Here is a 16,090-nt window from a genome sequence, read left to right on the forward strand (position 1 = left end):
AGGTTTTTAATGTGGAAATGGTTAATGCGGGTTTCATATGCGGCAAATCAATAATTTAAATGACCGGAAATAAATTATGATTCAATGGTAGTTTGGCTCAAAAATTTATCCAAACACCCTTATTGGAAAATTTAACATAAGTTAGAATAAAATTCCAACCTTAAAACAGAAAAAAAAGAAAATTCGAAATAAATGAAAGCAAATCACATTATGCCGACCTACCGACACCCGAAAAATAAGAAAAACTCACAATGGATAATTAAAGAAGTTCCGAAAACTGAGCGGTTTTCATAAAAAAAACGGATGACGTTTCAATAAAAAAAAATTCACAGCGGTTTTATTAAAAATTGACTCAACAAACAACGATCGTAGCTTTATGTACACTTGTTCACTCTGGGAAAGCTTGCCAAAAATGAGGAAGATGGCTTCTCGGCCAGGCCCTTTTCTACTCTCGCCAAAGCATCAGAATTTCCCAAGCTCTTAGCAAAGTTTACAACAAAAAAAGAAATGGCCCGACATATACCAATGCAAAACAAACTCAATATGTCGCGGAGAAAAGGAGATAACATCATTGCCTAGGGCATAAAGACTCAATGGCATAGCATAGATATAACAGCGATTAAATGTAATGTGCGAAATCACAGGTATAATCTAGGGAGCTATTTGCCAAACCAAGCCACCAACACCATAACACAATCAGTCTGGCCACAAACCGGAAAAGGAACAAAAAAGAAAAGAAAGATTTAAACCAACACAGCCACAAGCGCCACTACAAATACCCCACAAATGTAGCAAGCATTAGTAAGGGGATAACCATCGCTGAAAAATGTTCTGATGTCATTCCGCGATTTGAATCAAGGCGTTCGGCGTCATAGGCAGACATCTGCGCCACGGTAGCCTCCAGAATAGAAGAGGTGTTCACCCAAAATTCTTCGTCTCCTCCCCGTCATCGCGGGGGACTGGCACAGCAGATGTTCAACCGTCACCAACTCCTCATCCCCATGGACTCTGCAGAAATGCTCATCTTCACTAGCCCATCACCATGTTAGCGACCTGACAACAACCCAAGATCACGTTTCCCCAGTTCAAGAACAATCGACATCCTCGTTCCGGTCTTTTCACGATCTGGATCTCCCCATAAGAGATCTTTTCGCTGTTCCACAGTCGCCCACGGCCTTAACTCATACTACGACGCCCCGAAAGGCTATGGATTAACTAAGTTTATTGACGGCAGTGCTCTGGCTTTCACTGACAAATCGTCTGCTCTTTCATTCCCCCTTACTCCGCCATGGTCCGGCAACCAGACGATGCGGATCGTGCCAACTTCAGAGAAGGCGTTCATCTCCGTCTTACACTCTAAGACTGTTCGTTACCTTACCGTCTTCGTTGTTGTTGCCCTGATGACCAGTTTACTGTCCGTAAAGATATATACACTCGACGCCCTCGTAATCGCCCAGATCTCCATCTGCAGCACCGTATTATGGTCAGGCAGTCGAAAACAGATCTCAGTGTCAGTTCTCAATGTGACGCCCTTTAATCCATCTGTGTACCATGATGTCCCAGATGGCAATACCAGAGTTCCGTCAATCCAAGACTGCGCCTCTGGTAGCAATGTCTCGCACTCGACCACAAGTGTTATCTCAGTTATCCGATCGAAAACCTCTTCTATTCCATCCACCTTTTCTATCGTCGCCTCGAATATACACCGACGATATGACCATCCCAAACAGCCAACACGACCTCTCGTGACCTGCAGCCACGGTCTTCAGCCCTGCCCAGTGCCATCCAGCTTGCCCAGTGCCATCCAGCTTGAACCCATCCGTGTAGACAGAGGGACAATTGTGGAACGCCCCAAACTGAAGCACTCTCCCTGGGAAGACAACCTCCAGATCTCCATTAAAGTATGATCCGCCCGGCACTTAGTCCATCGCGACACCGATGTCACGTAGTTGTCCCACGCCAGCGGCCTTTCGCAGAACAAACGAATGTCCGAAATTCAAAGAGCGACATGTCCCTTACTTCTTCAACACCGCGCACTCAAAGAACAAAAGCAAAGGCCTGTTGCCACACCAGGCACCCATAGGTGAAGATTGGCCGAACCACAGCAGTGTAAATCCATTGGATCGTACTCGGCCTAAGTCCCCAAATCTACCCACCGAATTGCGACTTAAGTAGAGCGCATTTAGCCTCCATTTGGCTCATTCCTCAACGTTTCTTCTCCAGTTCAATTTCTGGTCAAGAAAAATGCCCATGTATTTAGCCTCCCGAGGGAGAGGCAGTTCCACTTCAGGATCGGTCCCCTGAACTCGACATATATCCTACCTCTCGTGAGCAAAATCAGCTCTGTTTTCCCAGGGTATATGCCAAGCGCATTGGCCCTCGCCCATGTCAACAGCTTCCTCTGCGCTCCTTAAAAGATATCCGTGACAGTAGAGAGAAAGCGACCGCCACTCATGACATAGGCCACCATGTTCACTCTTTCCTCAACGAAATGACTCCAGATCCTCGTCCGATAAGGCTGTCGACCATCAAACCTGCAGGAATACTTTCCTGACTGATTTCAATATAAGTCCCATCATTCGCCGCCTCTATAAGACTGCATTGAGCGTGGTGGTCTCACTAGCACAAAGTACCTTCCCCCGGATCATCATTGGTGTTGTTGTTGTTGTTGTCATCATTGTTGGAAAGGATGTCCACCACAGCATAGCCTCATGAAGTGCGGCAAGAACTTGGCAGAAAAGCCGCCTATCAGCAAGGCTCTGTTTGAATATGCAAACTAAAAACCATGGTACAGGAATGAACACGTGGTCGCGTAACACTCTGACGTTTTTGGGACACTTTTACAGTAGAGAATCGCTACTTTCTGCAGAAGAAGGGTGCGGGGATGGCCCTATAAGTGAGGCGTGAAATACGGTCAACCTGTTTCTCTAGCAGGAGGTTTCGGGGATGATCCAATACACAAAAGTAAAACACATTAATCCTCCACTGCGAGAAGGTAGTTTTTGATCACCCTGTGTCGCCGTTGGATGGGAGGCCACACAAAAAGCAGAGGCCCACTACTACCTTCACTACCCCTACATCGCGACAAGATCGTTGCCTCGGTAGCGTTTTGTTACAGAACGTGAGGTTTTCTATGCTGTGCCACTGCAGGCACGAGGTATGTATATCAGAGCTCATGATGAATATGAAGGCTTCAATATCGGGGTGATAACAAAGAGATCGCACATATGCTGGCGGAAGGTGCAGATTAAATAGTAATGACTTGTATCTCCCAGTATTCATGCTGCAAGACCTGATTAGGCTGGATTATCCTGTATTATATCCGTAAGAATAGAAAGGCCTCTGGGGTGGGCTTAACACGCCCAGAATAATTTTTAATAAACCCAAGAATAATCTTTAAATATCCCGTGAACGGATGCAACCAAGACATATTAACCCAGGTAGTGTACATCAAACAGCTGACATCAATTTTTTCTCGCCAGTGCACTGTCTGTCTGTTAAGGAATATAACACATACAAACAACGAAAAATGGAGCGAACTTGTAGTAAACTCGAAATCAGAGTTGTACTTAATGCTGATTTTGACAGTTAGTGCAATCAATTTGTAGTTGTTGGGCAATTGCTCCTACCTGTAAATTTTATCTTTGATGTATCCTATATTCAAAAACAAGCTCAAGGCAATACCTTAAAATTCTATTACACACACGCATACAAATGTCTTTGCTTGTGTTGACAAAACTTCGATCAGCTTGATGACAAGATGGCAGATTGCACCATATGATTTGTGGTTGTTGTACAAATGAGACCACGTTAAATTGTTTCGCCACAGTCGGTAAGTAATGAGGGAATGTTCTACTGAACGAAATCAGCACGTTTTTTTTTGCTTTAAAATCTACTATCTCAAAAAAGTAATCGGTGAAAAAATTGCGAAAAACTAATATAGTAACAGCCTTTTAACCTTATTCAGTGAATCCTGGTGAGAAACTGCCATTTTAAACTTACGGTGTAATGTTTAAATGTTGCAATTTTTCAATTAAATTAAAAATAGGATTTTAAACTTGCTATAAATGGTGCCAAAAGATAAAGACATGTCTTGTATATCTTGTAAAATTCCGAAAATCTTTGGTTGCTAAACAAAACAGAAAATCTTGTTATTGAGACAAGTTGATTTAGAAATAATCTCAACGTGTGACCGACCCGTTACCAACTTTTATAAAGGCGTTGATTGTTAAAAAAATTGTTGAACGGCTTATTTCAGCCGGCTTATTTTCCATCAACTTTGTACTCTTAACAAGTCCTATTTAATTGTTTATATTTCGGGCAAAATTTCCAATACGCCACTACGAAGCAGTGTTAGTCATTAGCCATGCTTCCATTGTCACTATTAAAGACTGCCCAAAGTCATCCCATGCTTGTAGAGCTGAAAAATGGTGAAACCTACAATGGACATCTGGTCAGCTGTGATTCTTGGATGAACATCAATTTGAGGGATGTCATTTGCACTTCCAAGGACGGCGATCGCTTCTGGCGTATGCCTGAGTGTTATATACGCGGTAGCACCATCAAATATCTGCGCATTCCTGACGAGGTCATAGACATGGTGAAGGAAGATGCCCATTCAAAAGCACGAAGTCGTGCTGAAATGAACAAAGGGCGCAGCGGCGGACAGGGGAATATGCAGAACCAAAATCAGCGATCTCGTGGTGGAAATCGTAATAACAGCAACAGTAGAAATCTGCAGGTTACCTCAGCTCCGGGTGGCTTGCGACAAGTACCACCAGGCAATCGACCGCCTGCGCAGGGAAACAAAGTTAGAAAATAGACTCAACATTTTGTGATTAAGATGAAAAAGATCATATTTTTAATTTAAAAAAAGAGGAAAATACATACACCTTGATCACAATATTCATATTTCATAAATTTTATAAAAACAAAAACTAATAATAAATTAAATTTCGAATTACATGTGCTTTTGTGACTCTTGTATTGTGGCCACCTAGTTGGTTAGCTAGCTAAATTAATTATTGTGTTCCAGCTCTTCTGATTCTCTCCAATTTCTCTTAACCATTTCCACGATTTGAGTACACAAACGTGATTGGGCAAAATAATAGCCGGCGCATGATAGAATGAACAGCCAAGCCATAATGAGAACATAATCTGTACGATTCTCCAGGCTAAAAACTAAGGGCGACGTTGGCAAATTTTTCGGCACATCTGCTGGTTTTAGGCCCGTATGCCTTGTCACAAAGGCATTGCAATTGCCCTGGCCTTTGTACTTGACCACCGGTCGGCCCTGATGAAATAGCATCACAGTGGGTAAAGCCACAATACCAAATTCTGTATTAAAGCTGGGAAATTTATAAGCATCTATGGCAGCCACGGGTAAAGTTTTAAAGGCATAAGGCAACTTGGAGATGGGAGTAGCCAGCAAAGAACATCCCAGGCATGTGGGAGTATAGAAGAAAACCACTACACAACTACCGGGCTGATAGCGTTTTGTATTGTTTCCAATTGGCTTTAGCAAGTCGACTATCTCCTGCACAGAGTTCATGATTCTCAATTCGTTCGTATCGTTGCCAATGAGGGTATGTTCCAGCAGACATTTCACCATAATGGGAGGTTTTCGAGGTACTTCAGTTGCAGATGGCGACGGGAGCAAATGTAGTATATACTCATCATCTGGAGAACACATTTCCATATCGTCATAGCCCACAAACGAAATAAACTCGTACAAACAACGTCCCCGACTGACTCCCAACTCATCTGTCATTTCCTCCAATGTTTTGTTGGTGTGTGTGCCATTGTTGGCTTGGCCATCCTTTTGCAGGAAATCAAATAATTTGTAAAAGGAGAAAAAGAAGTGCTTCTTTGCCCTACATGATGAGGCATACAGAGCTGAGAATAAAGAAACACATGTTATTGATAAAGAACGGTCACCATTCTATATTTTTTACTTACAAATGGTTAGTAATATAAAAATAATGTTTGTTGCCCTCATCCTGTTATGAGGATATTAATAAAACACTTAAGGATAACAGATATTTCCCTTCTTATTCAATGCAAAAAAATCTACTAGTTTACTATAAACAAACAACAAGGTATGAAACAGCTGATGTTAAAAAAACAGAGTTGTACCACAGACAGAGTTGTTTCACATCTGCAACACATTAGGGAGGAACTTATATATAAAGTTTTTTCTTTCAACTTTTTTCCCTTGTGCTCCTTAGAACTACCGGGTAACTGCAATTGCAGTCGGGGGCAATCAGCGGTATAGAGGGTAATGTTTCAGTGAGAGGCTGGCTGACACTGGCCCATGACTAATATGAAAGGGCGAGCTATTGGTGCTTTTAAACAAGGCCATAACTTTGCCGTGGTGATCAGTACTATGAACCGACAAGAGGATCGTTGCATCCACATGTAAATAAGACATCGTCGTGGATAAATTGCTTTATTAAAGAGCACGAGCCTAGCAAACTCAAAAGGCGGAGTTACATTGGACGACGGTTTTAAATGGAAAGTACATATACAGCATCTGCAAAAGAAACTACGACAATCAGCCTACGCACTATATCATCTCGGTAACTGTGCTCCATATCATGTGATAAAACAGGCCTATTTTTCATTAGTCGAGTCACATCTTCGTCATGGGGTCACAGCATGGGGGAATGCGAGATGTTGCAGGCTCATTCAAACAGCGCAAACCCGGATAGTGAAACTCATAAACAAAAAAATGCAAAACAAAACACAACAAATCAATACAAACTCAATAAAGCCAATCTTTCAAAATCTGGGAATACTAAATATAAAGGAAATCTATTGCATCACTGTAGTTAGAGAATTCATGGATGATGGCAGTTTAGCGAAGAAAATAAATCACAAACAAAATACACGAAGAAAAATCGAAGGCAAATATATGGTGCCGAAATTCAAGAACGATTATGGCAAATACTCACTATCTGTGACACTACCTACTATCATCAACGAAATTCCAACAAATATAACCAAGGAAAGAAATTACAATATTAGAACCAAATTAATCAAAGAATATTACTTAAATAATTAACCAAAAACAATGAAGTATACAGGCAATTTGGCCAACCTATGTAATAACATCACAGATCTTAACTTATTCTCACATACAAGCTATTTAATGCTTCGTGGGACGTAATTTATAATGAAATGTAAAATTTATTTATCTAATATCAATTTGTTTATCTAATATGAAATATATATATGGCCGGACCACCATATCAATTACGTTCTAAAAAAAAAAAAAAAAAAAAAAAATATAAGATAAACCAAACCATACAATGAGCGCACATTAAAAATTACACTGTGCAAACAAAATTTCGCGACGCGCGAATATAACTTTATAAGCCTTAAAAGTCTCGACATAACTGGTCAATTTCATTGAAATCGCTTCACATTTAGATACAGGATTCACTAAAAGATGGTTAGGTAATTTGCGCAAACATAAAGTGGATAGACCCCATGAACATTATTAAAGGATGTCAAATCCAAAGAGCGTAAGAAAGAACAAGAGCTGACGCTAGAGGGCAATACGGGATGACGAGTGACAAAATTTAAAGACACAACATATTTGAATTGCTTACGATATTTCGTTTTTCCTTTATTCCAACTTTCGGTTGCAAAGAAACAAAGCAAAATACGAAAAAACGTTCGAACGAATGCCCGAATCAAAACAGAATAACCCGAAAATGTTGCAACCCTTAATGTGAATCCAATTGGAATACAATAAAAATGTTGTGTCTTTAACACGAGTTATTTTACGGTACGGGGAAGACAAAGCAGAAACCCTCTCTTGTATTATCTTACGCTCTTTGGTCAAATCTGCCGATTGAAAATGTCATCAAATAGGAGAAAACGTAAACCAAGAATGAATCTAAAAAGAGAACAAGTTGACATCCTCAATGCCAAGTACTGCCAAAAATTAAAAAAGAAATGTATGTCGGCTGATCGCTTGGCTTAACCTTATTCAGTGAATCCTGATTTAGGTACAGCTCCCATATATTAGTGTCTCCCGATTTTTATACTCTCCACCATAGGATGGGGGTATACTAATTTCCGTTAGTAACTCCTCGAAAAATTAGTCTAAGACCCCATAAAGGATATATTCTTGATCGTCATGACATTTTCAGTCGATCTAGCCATGTCCGTCCGTCCGTCTGTCAAAAGCACGCTAACTTTTGAAGGAGTACAGCTAGCCGCTTGAAATTTTGCACAAATACTTCTTATTAGTGTAGGTCGGTTGGGATTGTAAGTGGGTCATATTGGTCCATGTTTTGATATAGCTGCCATATAAACCGATCTTAGACCTTGAGGCACTAGAGGGCGTAATTCTTATCCTATTTGGCTGAAATTTTGCATGAGGTGTTTTGTTACGATTTCCGACAACAGTTCAAAGTATGGTTGAAATTGGTTCATAACCTGCTGTAGCTGTCATATAAACCGATCTGGGGTCTTGATCTTCATCTTGCTTCATTGAGCCGCTAGAGGCCGCAATTCTTATCCAATTTGGCTCAAATTTTGCATGACATGTTTTGTTATGGCTTTCAACAACTGTGCTAAGTATGGTTGAAATGGGTGCTTAACCTGATATAGCTGCCATATAAACCGATCTTGGATCTTGACTTCTTGAGCCACTACAGAGCGCAATTCTTATCCGATTTGCCTGCAATTTTGCATGAGGTGTTTTGTTATGATTTCCAACAACTCTTTTAGGTATAGTTGAAATCAAATACGATCTGGGGTCTTGATTTCTTGAGACTCTAAAGGTTGTAATTCTTAACCGATTTAGCAGAAATTTTGCATGGCGTATTTCGTTATAACTCCCAACAACTGTTCTAAGTATGGTTTAAATCGGTCCATAACCTGATAAAGCCATCATTAAACCCATCTGAGATCTTGATTTCTTGAGCTTCTAGAGCAATTAATATCCGATTTGGTTGAAAGTTTGTATAACGGCTTGTCCCATCACCTTCAATATACGTGCTAAATATGGTCTGAATCGGTCTATAGCATCCATTTTAACCGATCTCCCTATTTTATTTATTGAGCCCTTAAAGCACTCAATTCTTATTTGAATTGGTTGAAATTTTACACAATGTAATCGCAAGTTATGCGACACCAAAGGCCTACAGACCATAAGCCTTACGTCCTTTCTTCCCAAAACCATGGAACGTATTGTGGAAACTATGATAAGGAGTAGGACATCTAGCGAACTGCTCAAATACAAACAGCATGCCTATGTCACGGGAAGGTCGCTGGAGACTGCCCTGCACGAGGGTGTGCATAAAATAGAAGAATCCTTTGATCCCTAAACGTAAACACTGGTATGCATTGGCATCGAGGGAGGTGCGGACGGACACACCGATCCAATCCTTAGACCAGTACCGGGTGGACCCGGTCCTTAGAGACTGGAAAACCATATGCCAAGTAACAGGTGGATAAATTGTGTGTACCTTGGCATATATATAAGGCAGAAAGTGGAGCAGGGCACACCACAGTGGGGCCTTTTATCGCCACTCCTATGGGTGACCACCATAAATGACCTATTACGGATGCTGACTGAACCCGTCTGCTACGCAGACGATGTTATGATACTTCTAAGGGGTAAGGTTCACACGAGCTATGCAGAAGGGCCGAAAGGGTCTTGCATATGGCATATGATTGGGCTAGACCCAGAGGTCTCAATTTTAACCCAGAGAAGACTAAAATATGCCTGTTCACGAGGAAGACAAAGGTGGGCAAATTTAACGCACCACGTTTCCTCAATAAGATGATTTCGATATCTGGCAAGGTCAGATACTTAGGTGTGATCTTGGACAGGAAACTGAATTGGATGTGTCACATTCAGGAGCGTACTGAGAAGGCTCACACAGATGTTGGGCACTATGTAGACGGGCCTAGGCTCGAAATTGGGCCTGAATCCTAGGATAGTCCACTGGCTCTACAGGAGCGTTATTAGACCAATACCTACTTACACCTTAGTAGTTTAGTGGACTGCTATGGAGAAAAAGTGCAACATAAGGACCATACAATAGGTTCAGAAAACACGTTGTTTTGGCATAGGTGGAGCGATGAGGACCACGCCCTCTAGGGCCCTGGAGACTATTCTAGATATCCGACTCATTGACATACAGATTAGGTGTGAGTAGCCACCGTAGCTTAGAGGTTAGCATGTCCGCCTATGACGCTGAACGTCTGGGTCCGAATTCTGGCGGGAACATCAGAACAATTTTCAGCGGTGGTTATCCCCTGCTAATGCTGGCAACATTGGTGAGGTACTTTGCCATGTAAAAACTCCCCAAAGAGGTGTCGCTCTGCGGCATGCCGTTCGGACTCGGCCATAAAAAGGAGGTTCCTTATCATTGAGCTTTAAATAGAATCGGACAGCACTTATTGATATGTGAGAAGCTTGCCCCAGTTATTTAATGGAATGTTCATGGGCAAATTTGCAAGCCACTGCGGCTATGCGACTTAAGGCGATGGGAGAATAGATTGAGGATGGGAGCAGCTTATACCATCGCGGTATAATTGAGGCGAAGATAGGAAACCTGGAAGAAGGGAAGAGGTTTCCGATCGGATACCTGAGATGAACCTTGAAGTCGAGTGCGAGGCACTGCTGCCATCGCACAGTCTTGGATTGATGGGACCCTAATATTGCCATCTGGAAGTTCATGTTACACGGATGGATCAAAGCTAGAGAACAGAGTGAGCCTGGCCTACATTGAGAATCCAGGGACTGAGATCTGTTTTAGACTGCCTGACCATAATACGGTCCTGCAGGAGAGGATCCGGGCTATCACGGAATGCGTGAAGTGGTGTGGTGCCAACGCGAGGACGTCGAGTGTGAACATCTTTACCGACAGTAAAATTTCCATAAGGGCAATAACAACCAGAACAGTAAGGTCACAAACAGTCTTGCAGCGTAAGAAGGTGATTAACGCACTCTCTGCGGATGACAAAATCCGCATCGTTTGGGTGCCGGGCCATAACGGAGTAAGGGGAAATGAAAGAGGACTGCCGTCAATAAACTTGCTTAACCCGAAGCCTTTCGGGTCGACGCAGTCCGAGTTAAGGGAGTGGGCCACGAATGCGCATGCAACACTGTGAAGCAGCGAAACGGTCGGTAGGACTGCTAAAATCCTATGGGGGGATCCAGATAGTGAGAAGACGAGGCTATTACTGAAAGGAAGCAAGAAGGAGGTCAGTATAGCTTTTGGTATCATAACGGGACACAAAGGACTACGAGCTCATTTATGTAAAATCGGTGCGGCAAGTGATAGCATGTGTAGGGCATGCGAGGAAGACGTCGGAGCATCTCCTTCGTCGTTGCCTGGCTTTCGTGTCTAACAGATACCGGCACTTAAACACAATATCAGACATGAACTGACTTATGGGAGTGGTATTGAAAACAATTAAGGATTTTGTAAGTAGCACGGAATTCCTAACTTAAAATTTTTATACCTTCCACCCAGGATTCACTGAATAAGGTTAAGCCAAGCGATCAGCCGATATACTTTTTTTTTAATATTTGGCAGTACTTGGTATTGAGGATGTCAACTTGTTCTCTTTTTACATTCATTCTTTGTTTACGTTTTCTCCTATATGATGACATTTTCAATCGTCAGATTTGACATCCTTAATGATGTTTATGGGGCCTATCCACTTTGTGTTTTGCATGTGACCTAACCTTCTATTAGTGAATCCTGCCTTCCACCATAGGATGGGCGTATATTCATTTTGTCATTCCGTTTGCTACACATCGAAATATCCATTTCCGACCTTATAAAGTATATATATTCTTGATCAGCGTAAAAATCTAAGACGATCTAGACATGTCCGTCTGTCTGTCCGTCTGTCTGTTGAAATCACGCTACAGTCTTTAAAAATAGAGATATTAAGCTGAAATTTTGCACAGATTTTTTTTTTGTCCATAAGCAGGTTAAGTTTGAAGATGGGCAATATCGGACTATATCTTCATATAGCCCCCATATAGACCGATCCGCCGATTTAGGGTCTTAGGCCCATAAAAGCCACATTTATTATCCGATTTTGATAAAATTTTGGGACAGTGAGTTGTGTTAGACCATTCGATATCCTTCGTCAATTTGGCTCAGATCGGTTCAGATTTGGATATAGCTGCCATATAGACCGATCCTCCGATTTAGGGTCTTAGACCCATAAAAGCCACATTTATTATTCGATTTTGCTGAAATTTGGGATAGTGAATTGTGTTAGGCCCTTCGATATCCTTCGTCAATTTGGCTCAGATCAGTTCAGAATTGGATATAGCTGCCATATAGACCGATCCTTTGATTTAGGGTCTTAGACCCATAAAAGCCACATTTATTATCCGATTTTGCTGAAGTTTGGGACAGTGAATTGTGTTAAGCCCTTTGATACCACTCATCAATTTGGCTCAGATCGGTTCAGATTTGGATATAGCTTCCATATAGACCGATCTCTCGATTTCAGGTTTTGGGCCCATAAAAGATGCATTTATTGTTTGATGTCGCCGAAATTTGGAACAGTGAGTTAGGTTAAGCCCCTTGACATAATTCTGCAATATGGCACAGATCGGTTAAGATTTGGATATAGCTGTCATATAGACCGATCTCTCGATATAAGGTTTTGGGTCCATAAAAGGCTCATTTATTGTCCGATTTCGCCCAAATTTGGGACAGTGAGTTGAGTTAGGACCTTTGACATTTTTCTGTAACTTGCCTGAGATCGGTCCAGATTTGGATATAGCTGCCATATAGACCGATATCTCGATTTAAAGTTTTGGCCCCATAAAAAACGTATTTATAATCCGATTTCACTGAAATTTGACACAGTGATTTATGTTAGGCTTTTCGAAATCCGTGTCGTATGTAGCTCAGATCGGTTTATTTTTAGATAAAGCTACTTAAAAGACAAATATTTTGTTATACACAATTGAACAATGACTTGTACTTATAAGTGTTTGGTCCAAATCGGAACATATTTCGATATAACTGCTATGGGACAAAAGCTATACAATTTTCAACGGATTTTGATGAAAGGTGGTTTACGTATATTCCCGAGGTGGTGGGTATCCAAAGTTCGGGCCGGCCTTTTTACTTGTTAGAGGTTAGTTTATAGTTTTTAGAGCGCACAACAAGCCGATTACTGGCTTAGGTGTATGTCCATGGGGCGTATTAGTATCTGCACCCTCTTTTCAACCTAACCTAACCTAGTGTTGGTCAATTTAAAAAAATACAAAGCATAAACGGGAAGAGCGTATTATTTGTCCATAAGCTAGCGAATCCGCTAGATTGGCAAATAAAACAGAAAGGAGCATATAATGGCCCTTTCTTTGAATATTAAAAAAAAGCGCTGGGCCACACACAGCAACCAAGCTCGGTTGGCATTAAAGTGCATCAAATGCAAGACACTTAAAATAATTTCACCAAGGATTAATTCAAGAAAAATTTCCATTTCATGAATATTCCAAAAATAATGAAGGAATTTTGGCCCTATCTCTCTCTCTCTCTTTTAATAGAGTAAAGGAGTTTTCATTAACATAAGGAAAAGTGAACCATTGATAGGGCAAAGCCAAAGGACAAAAGAGCATTTCTATTCGCTCCAGCCCCAGCTCTAAGACAATGCATGAATACAAAAACGCATGGTCTAATTTATAAATGAGTTCATGTAAATCAATTTTTTTACAAAGTCATAGCATATTGCGGATACCTAGAACGTTCACTCATTTTAGAAACGATAAATATTAGGCTTTTATAAACAAATGAATTTTTGTCAAAATTTAAAATCAAAAATCTTTAAGTCAAAATTTCGCTTTAGTTGAGAAGACCCAAAACGGCTAAACCGATTACCTTAAAATTTTCGCAGATTGTGTAGGTTCGTCTGGAAGGTCCAATGTCGGTAGGTCTCATATCGGGAGGGGGTGGACCCTCCCCCTTACCCTAACACACCTAAGTAAACCGGTCGGGACAATATGGGATTCAAATGAAAGGTATTCAAGAGTAGAGTAGGAATTTCATAATAAAAGTTGGGTCCAAGTACCTGGGGGGCCGCCCCAGCCCCAAAACACCTAAAAATAGGTTTATTTGACGATCATGACAATAAGTGACTAAAATTAAAGGTATTCAGAAGTAGATTACGAATATGGTTAAAAAGAAGGAATAGGCTTTATAATTTATTGATAACGAAAAGGGGGCGGACCCTCCACCGTTATCCCAAAAACACCTCCCAAAATCAAAAGTGGACCGATAACGACAATATGGGTATCAAATGAAAAGTATGCCGGAGTAGACAACGAATTTGGCATACAAATTCATGTCGAAGTATAGAGGGTCACCTCACCCCCACAAAAACGCCCAAAATCTGGCACATTAGTCAATCACGGATATATAGGACTCGGTTTGTTTGTTCCGTATAGACTGAAAAACGGCAGAGATCGGTCTATATGGCAGCTATATCCAAGTCTGAACACAGCTCACTGTCCCAAATTTCGGCGAAGTCGGACAATAAATGTGCCTTTTATGGGCCCAAAACCTTAAATCGAGATATCGGTCTATATGACAGCTACATCCAAATCTGAACCGATCTATGCCATATTGGAGAGGAATGTCGAGGGGCTTAACTTAAATCACTGTCCCAAATTTCGAAGAAATCGGACAATAAATACGCCTTTTATGGGCCCAAAACCTTAGACCGAGAGATCGGTCTATATGACAGCTATATCCAAATCTGAACCGATCTATGCCAAATTGAAGTGGAATGTCGACTGGCCTGACATAACTCACTGTCCCAAATTTAAGCAAAATCGGATAATAAATGTGGCTTTTATGAACCTTAAACCCCAAATCGGCGGATCGGTCTATATGGCAGCTATATCCAAATCTGAACAGTAAAGCTAGCGGTTTGAAATTTTGCACTTTTTATTAGGGTTGTAAATGGGCCATATCCGTCCACGTTTTGATCTAGCTGCCACATAAACCGATCTGGGATCTTGACTTCTTGAGCAGCCAGAGCGCACAATTCTTATCCGATTTGGCTGAAATTTGGCATGAGGTATTTTATTATGACTTCCAATAACTGTGCAGAGTATGGTTGATCGGTCTATAACCTGATATAGCTGTCATGTAAATCTATCTGGGGTCTTGACTTCTTGAGCATCTAGAGTGCGCAATTCCTATCCAATTTGGCTGAAATTTTGCACGACGTGTTTTGTTATGACTTCCAACAACTGTGTTAAGAATAGTTCAAAACGGTCCATAACCTGATATAGCTGTCATATAAACCTATCTGGGGTCTTGACTTCTTGAGCCACTAGAGGGCGCAATTATTATCCGATTTAGCTGAAATTTTGTATGAGGTGTTTTGTAATAACTTTCAACAACTGTGCTAAGAATAGTTTAAATCGGTCCATAACCTGATATAGCTACTATATAAACCGATATGAGATATTGACTTCTTGAGCCTCTGAAGGGCGCACGTATTATCCGATTTGGCTGAAATTTTGTACAACGGCTTCTCTCGTGACCTTTAATATACGTGTCGAATATGGCATGAATCTGTTTATAGCTTAATACAGATCTCCTATAAACCCATCTTCCTATTTTACTTTTTCAGCCCCTAAAGTGCGCAATTCTTACTAGATTTGGCTGAAATTTTACACAATGACTTCTGATATTCAGTACAATTATGGTGCGAAATGAACCATAACTTGATATTGTTCCAATAACATAGCAATTCTTTTCTTATATCCTTTGTTTGCCTAAAAAGAGATACCGTGTCAAGAGCTAGACAAATGCGATCCCTGGTGGAGGGTATATAAGATTCGGCCCGGCCGAACTTAGCACGCTTTTACTTGTTGAATACTGTAGCGTGATTTATTAAAGACTGTAGCATGATTTAAACAGACAGACGGCAGACATGGCTAGATTGTCTCAGATTTTTACGCTGATCAAGAATATATATACTTTATGGGGTCGGAAACGGATATTTCGATGTGTTGCAAACGGAATGACAAAATGAATATACCCCCATCCTTCGGTGGTGAGCATAAAAAGGCATTCAA

At 41.0% G+C, this 16,090-nt stretch overlaps 2 protein-coding genes across 2 annotated transcripts; one reads left to right on the forward strand and one right to left on the reverse strand.

Annotated features, from left to right (window-relative positions):
• Nucleotides 1-4,267: 4,267 nt before the first annotated feature.
• LOC106091317 (U6 snRNA-associated Sm-like protein LSm4) lies at nt 4,268-4,965 on the forward strand. Its single transcript, XM_013257800.2, has one exon. The coding sequence runs from the start codon at nt 4,367-4,369 to the stop codon at nt 4,820-4,822; it is 456 nt and encodes a 151-aa protein (XP_013113254.1). The 5' UTR covers nt 4,268-4,366; the 3' UTR covers nt 4,823-4,965.
• LOC106091315 (uncharacterized) lies at nt 4,839-6,099 on the reverse strand. Its single transcript, XM_013257799.2, has 2 exons — nt 5,959-6,099; nt 4,839-5,895 (listed from the first exon to the last, which is right to left on the reverse strand). The coding sequence occupies exons 1-2, from the start codon at nt 5,996-5,998 to the stop codon at nt 5,018-5,020; spliced, it is 918 nt and encodes a 305-aa protein (XP_013113253.2). The 5' UTR covers nt 5,999-6,099; the 3' UTR covers nt 4,839-5,017.
• Nucleotides 6,100-16,090: the final 9,991 nt, after the last annotated feature.

Source organism: Stomoxys calcitrans, chromosome 5 (assembly GCF_963082655.1).
Source record: "Stomoxys calcitrans chromosome 5, idStoCalc2.1, whole genome shotgun sequence".
NCBI classification, from domain to species: Eukaryota; Metazoa; Arthropoda; class Insecta; order Diptera; family Muscidae; genus Stomoxys; species Stomoxys calcitrans.

Excerpts from the sequence above, each read along its gene's own strand:
- LOC106091317 (XM_013257800.2), top strand. The coding sequence starts at position 4,367 with ATGCTTCCATTGTCACTATTAAAGACTGCCCAAAGTCATCCCATGCTT.
- LOC106091315 (XM_013257799.2), bottom strand. The coding sequence starts at position 5,998 with ATGAGGGCAACAAACATTATTTTTATATTACTAACCATTT. Across the intron at positions 5,896-5,958 it reads TTTTATATTACTAACCATTT|CTCTGTATGCCTCATCATGT; the intron begins GTAAGTAAAAAA and ends CTTTATTCTCAG.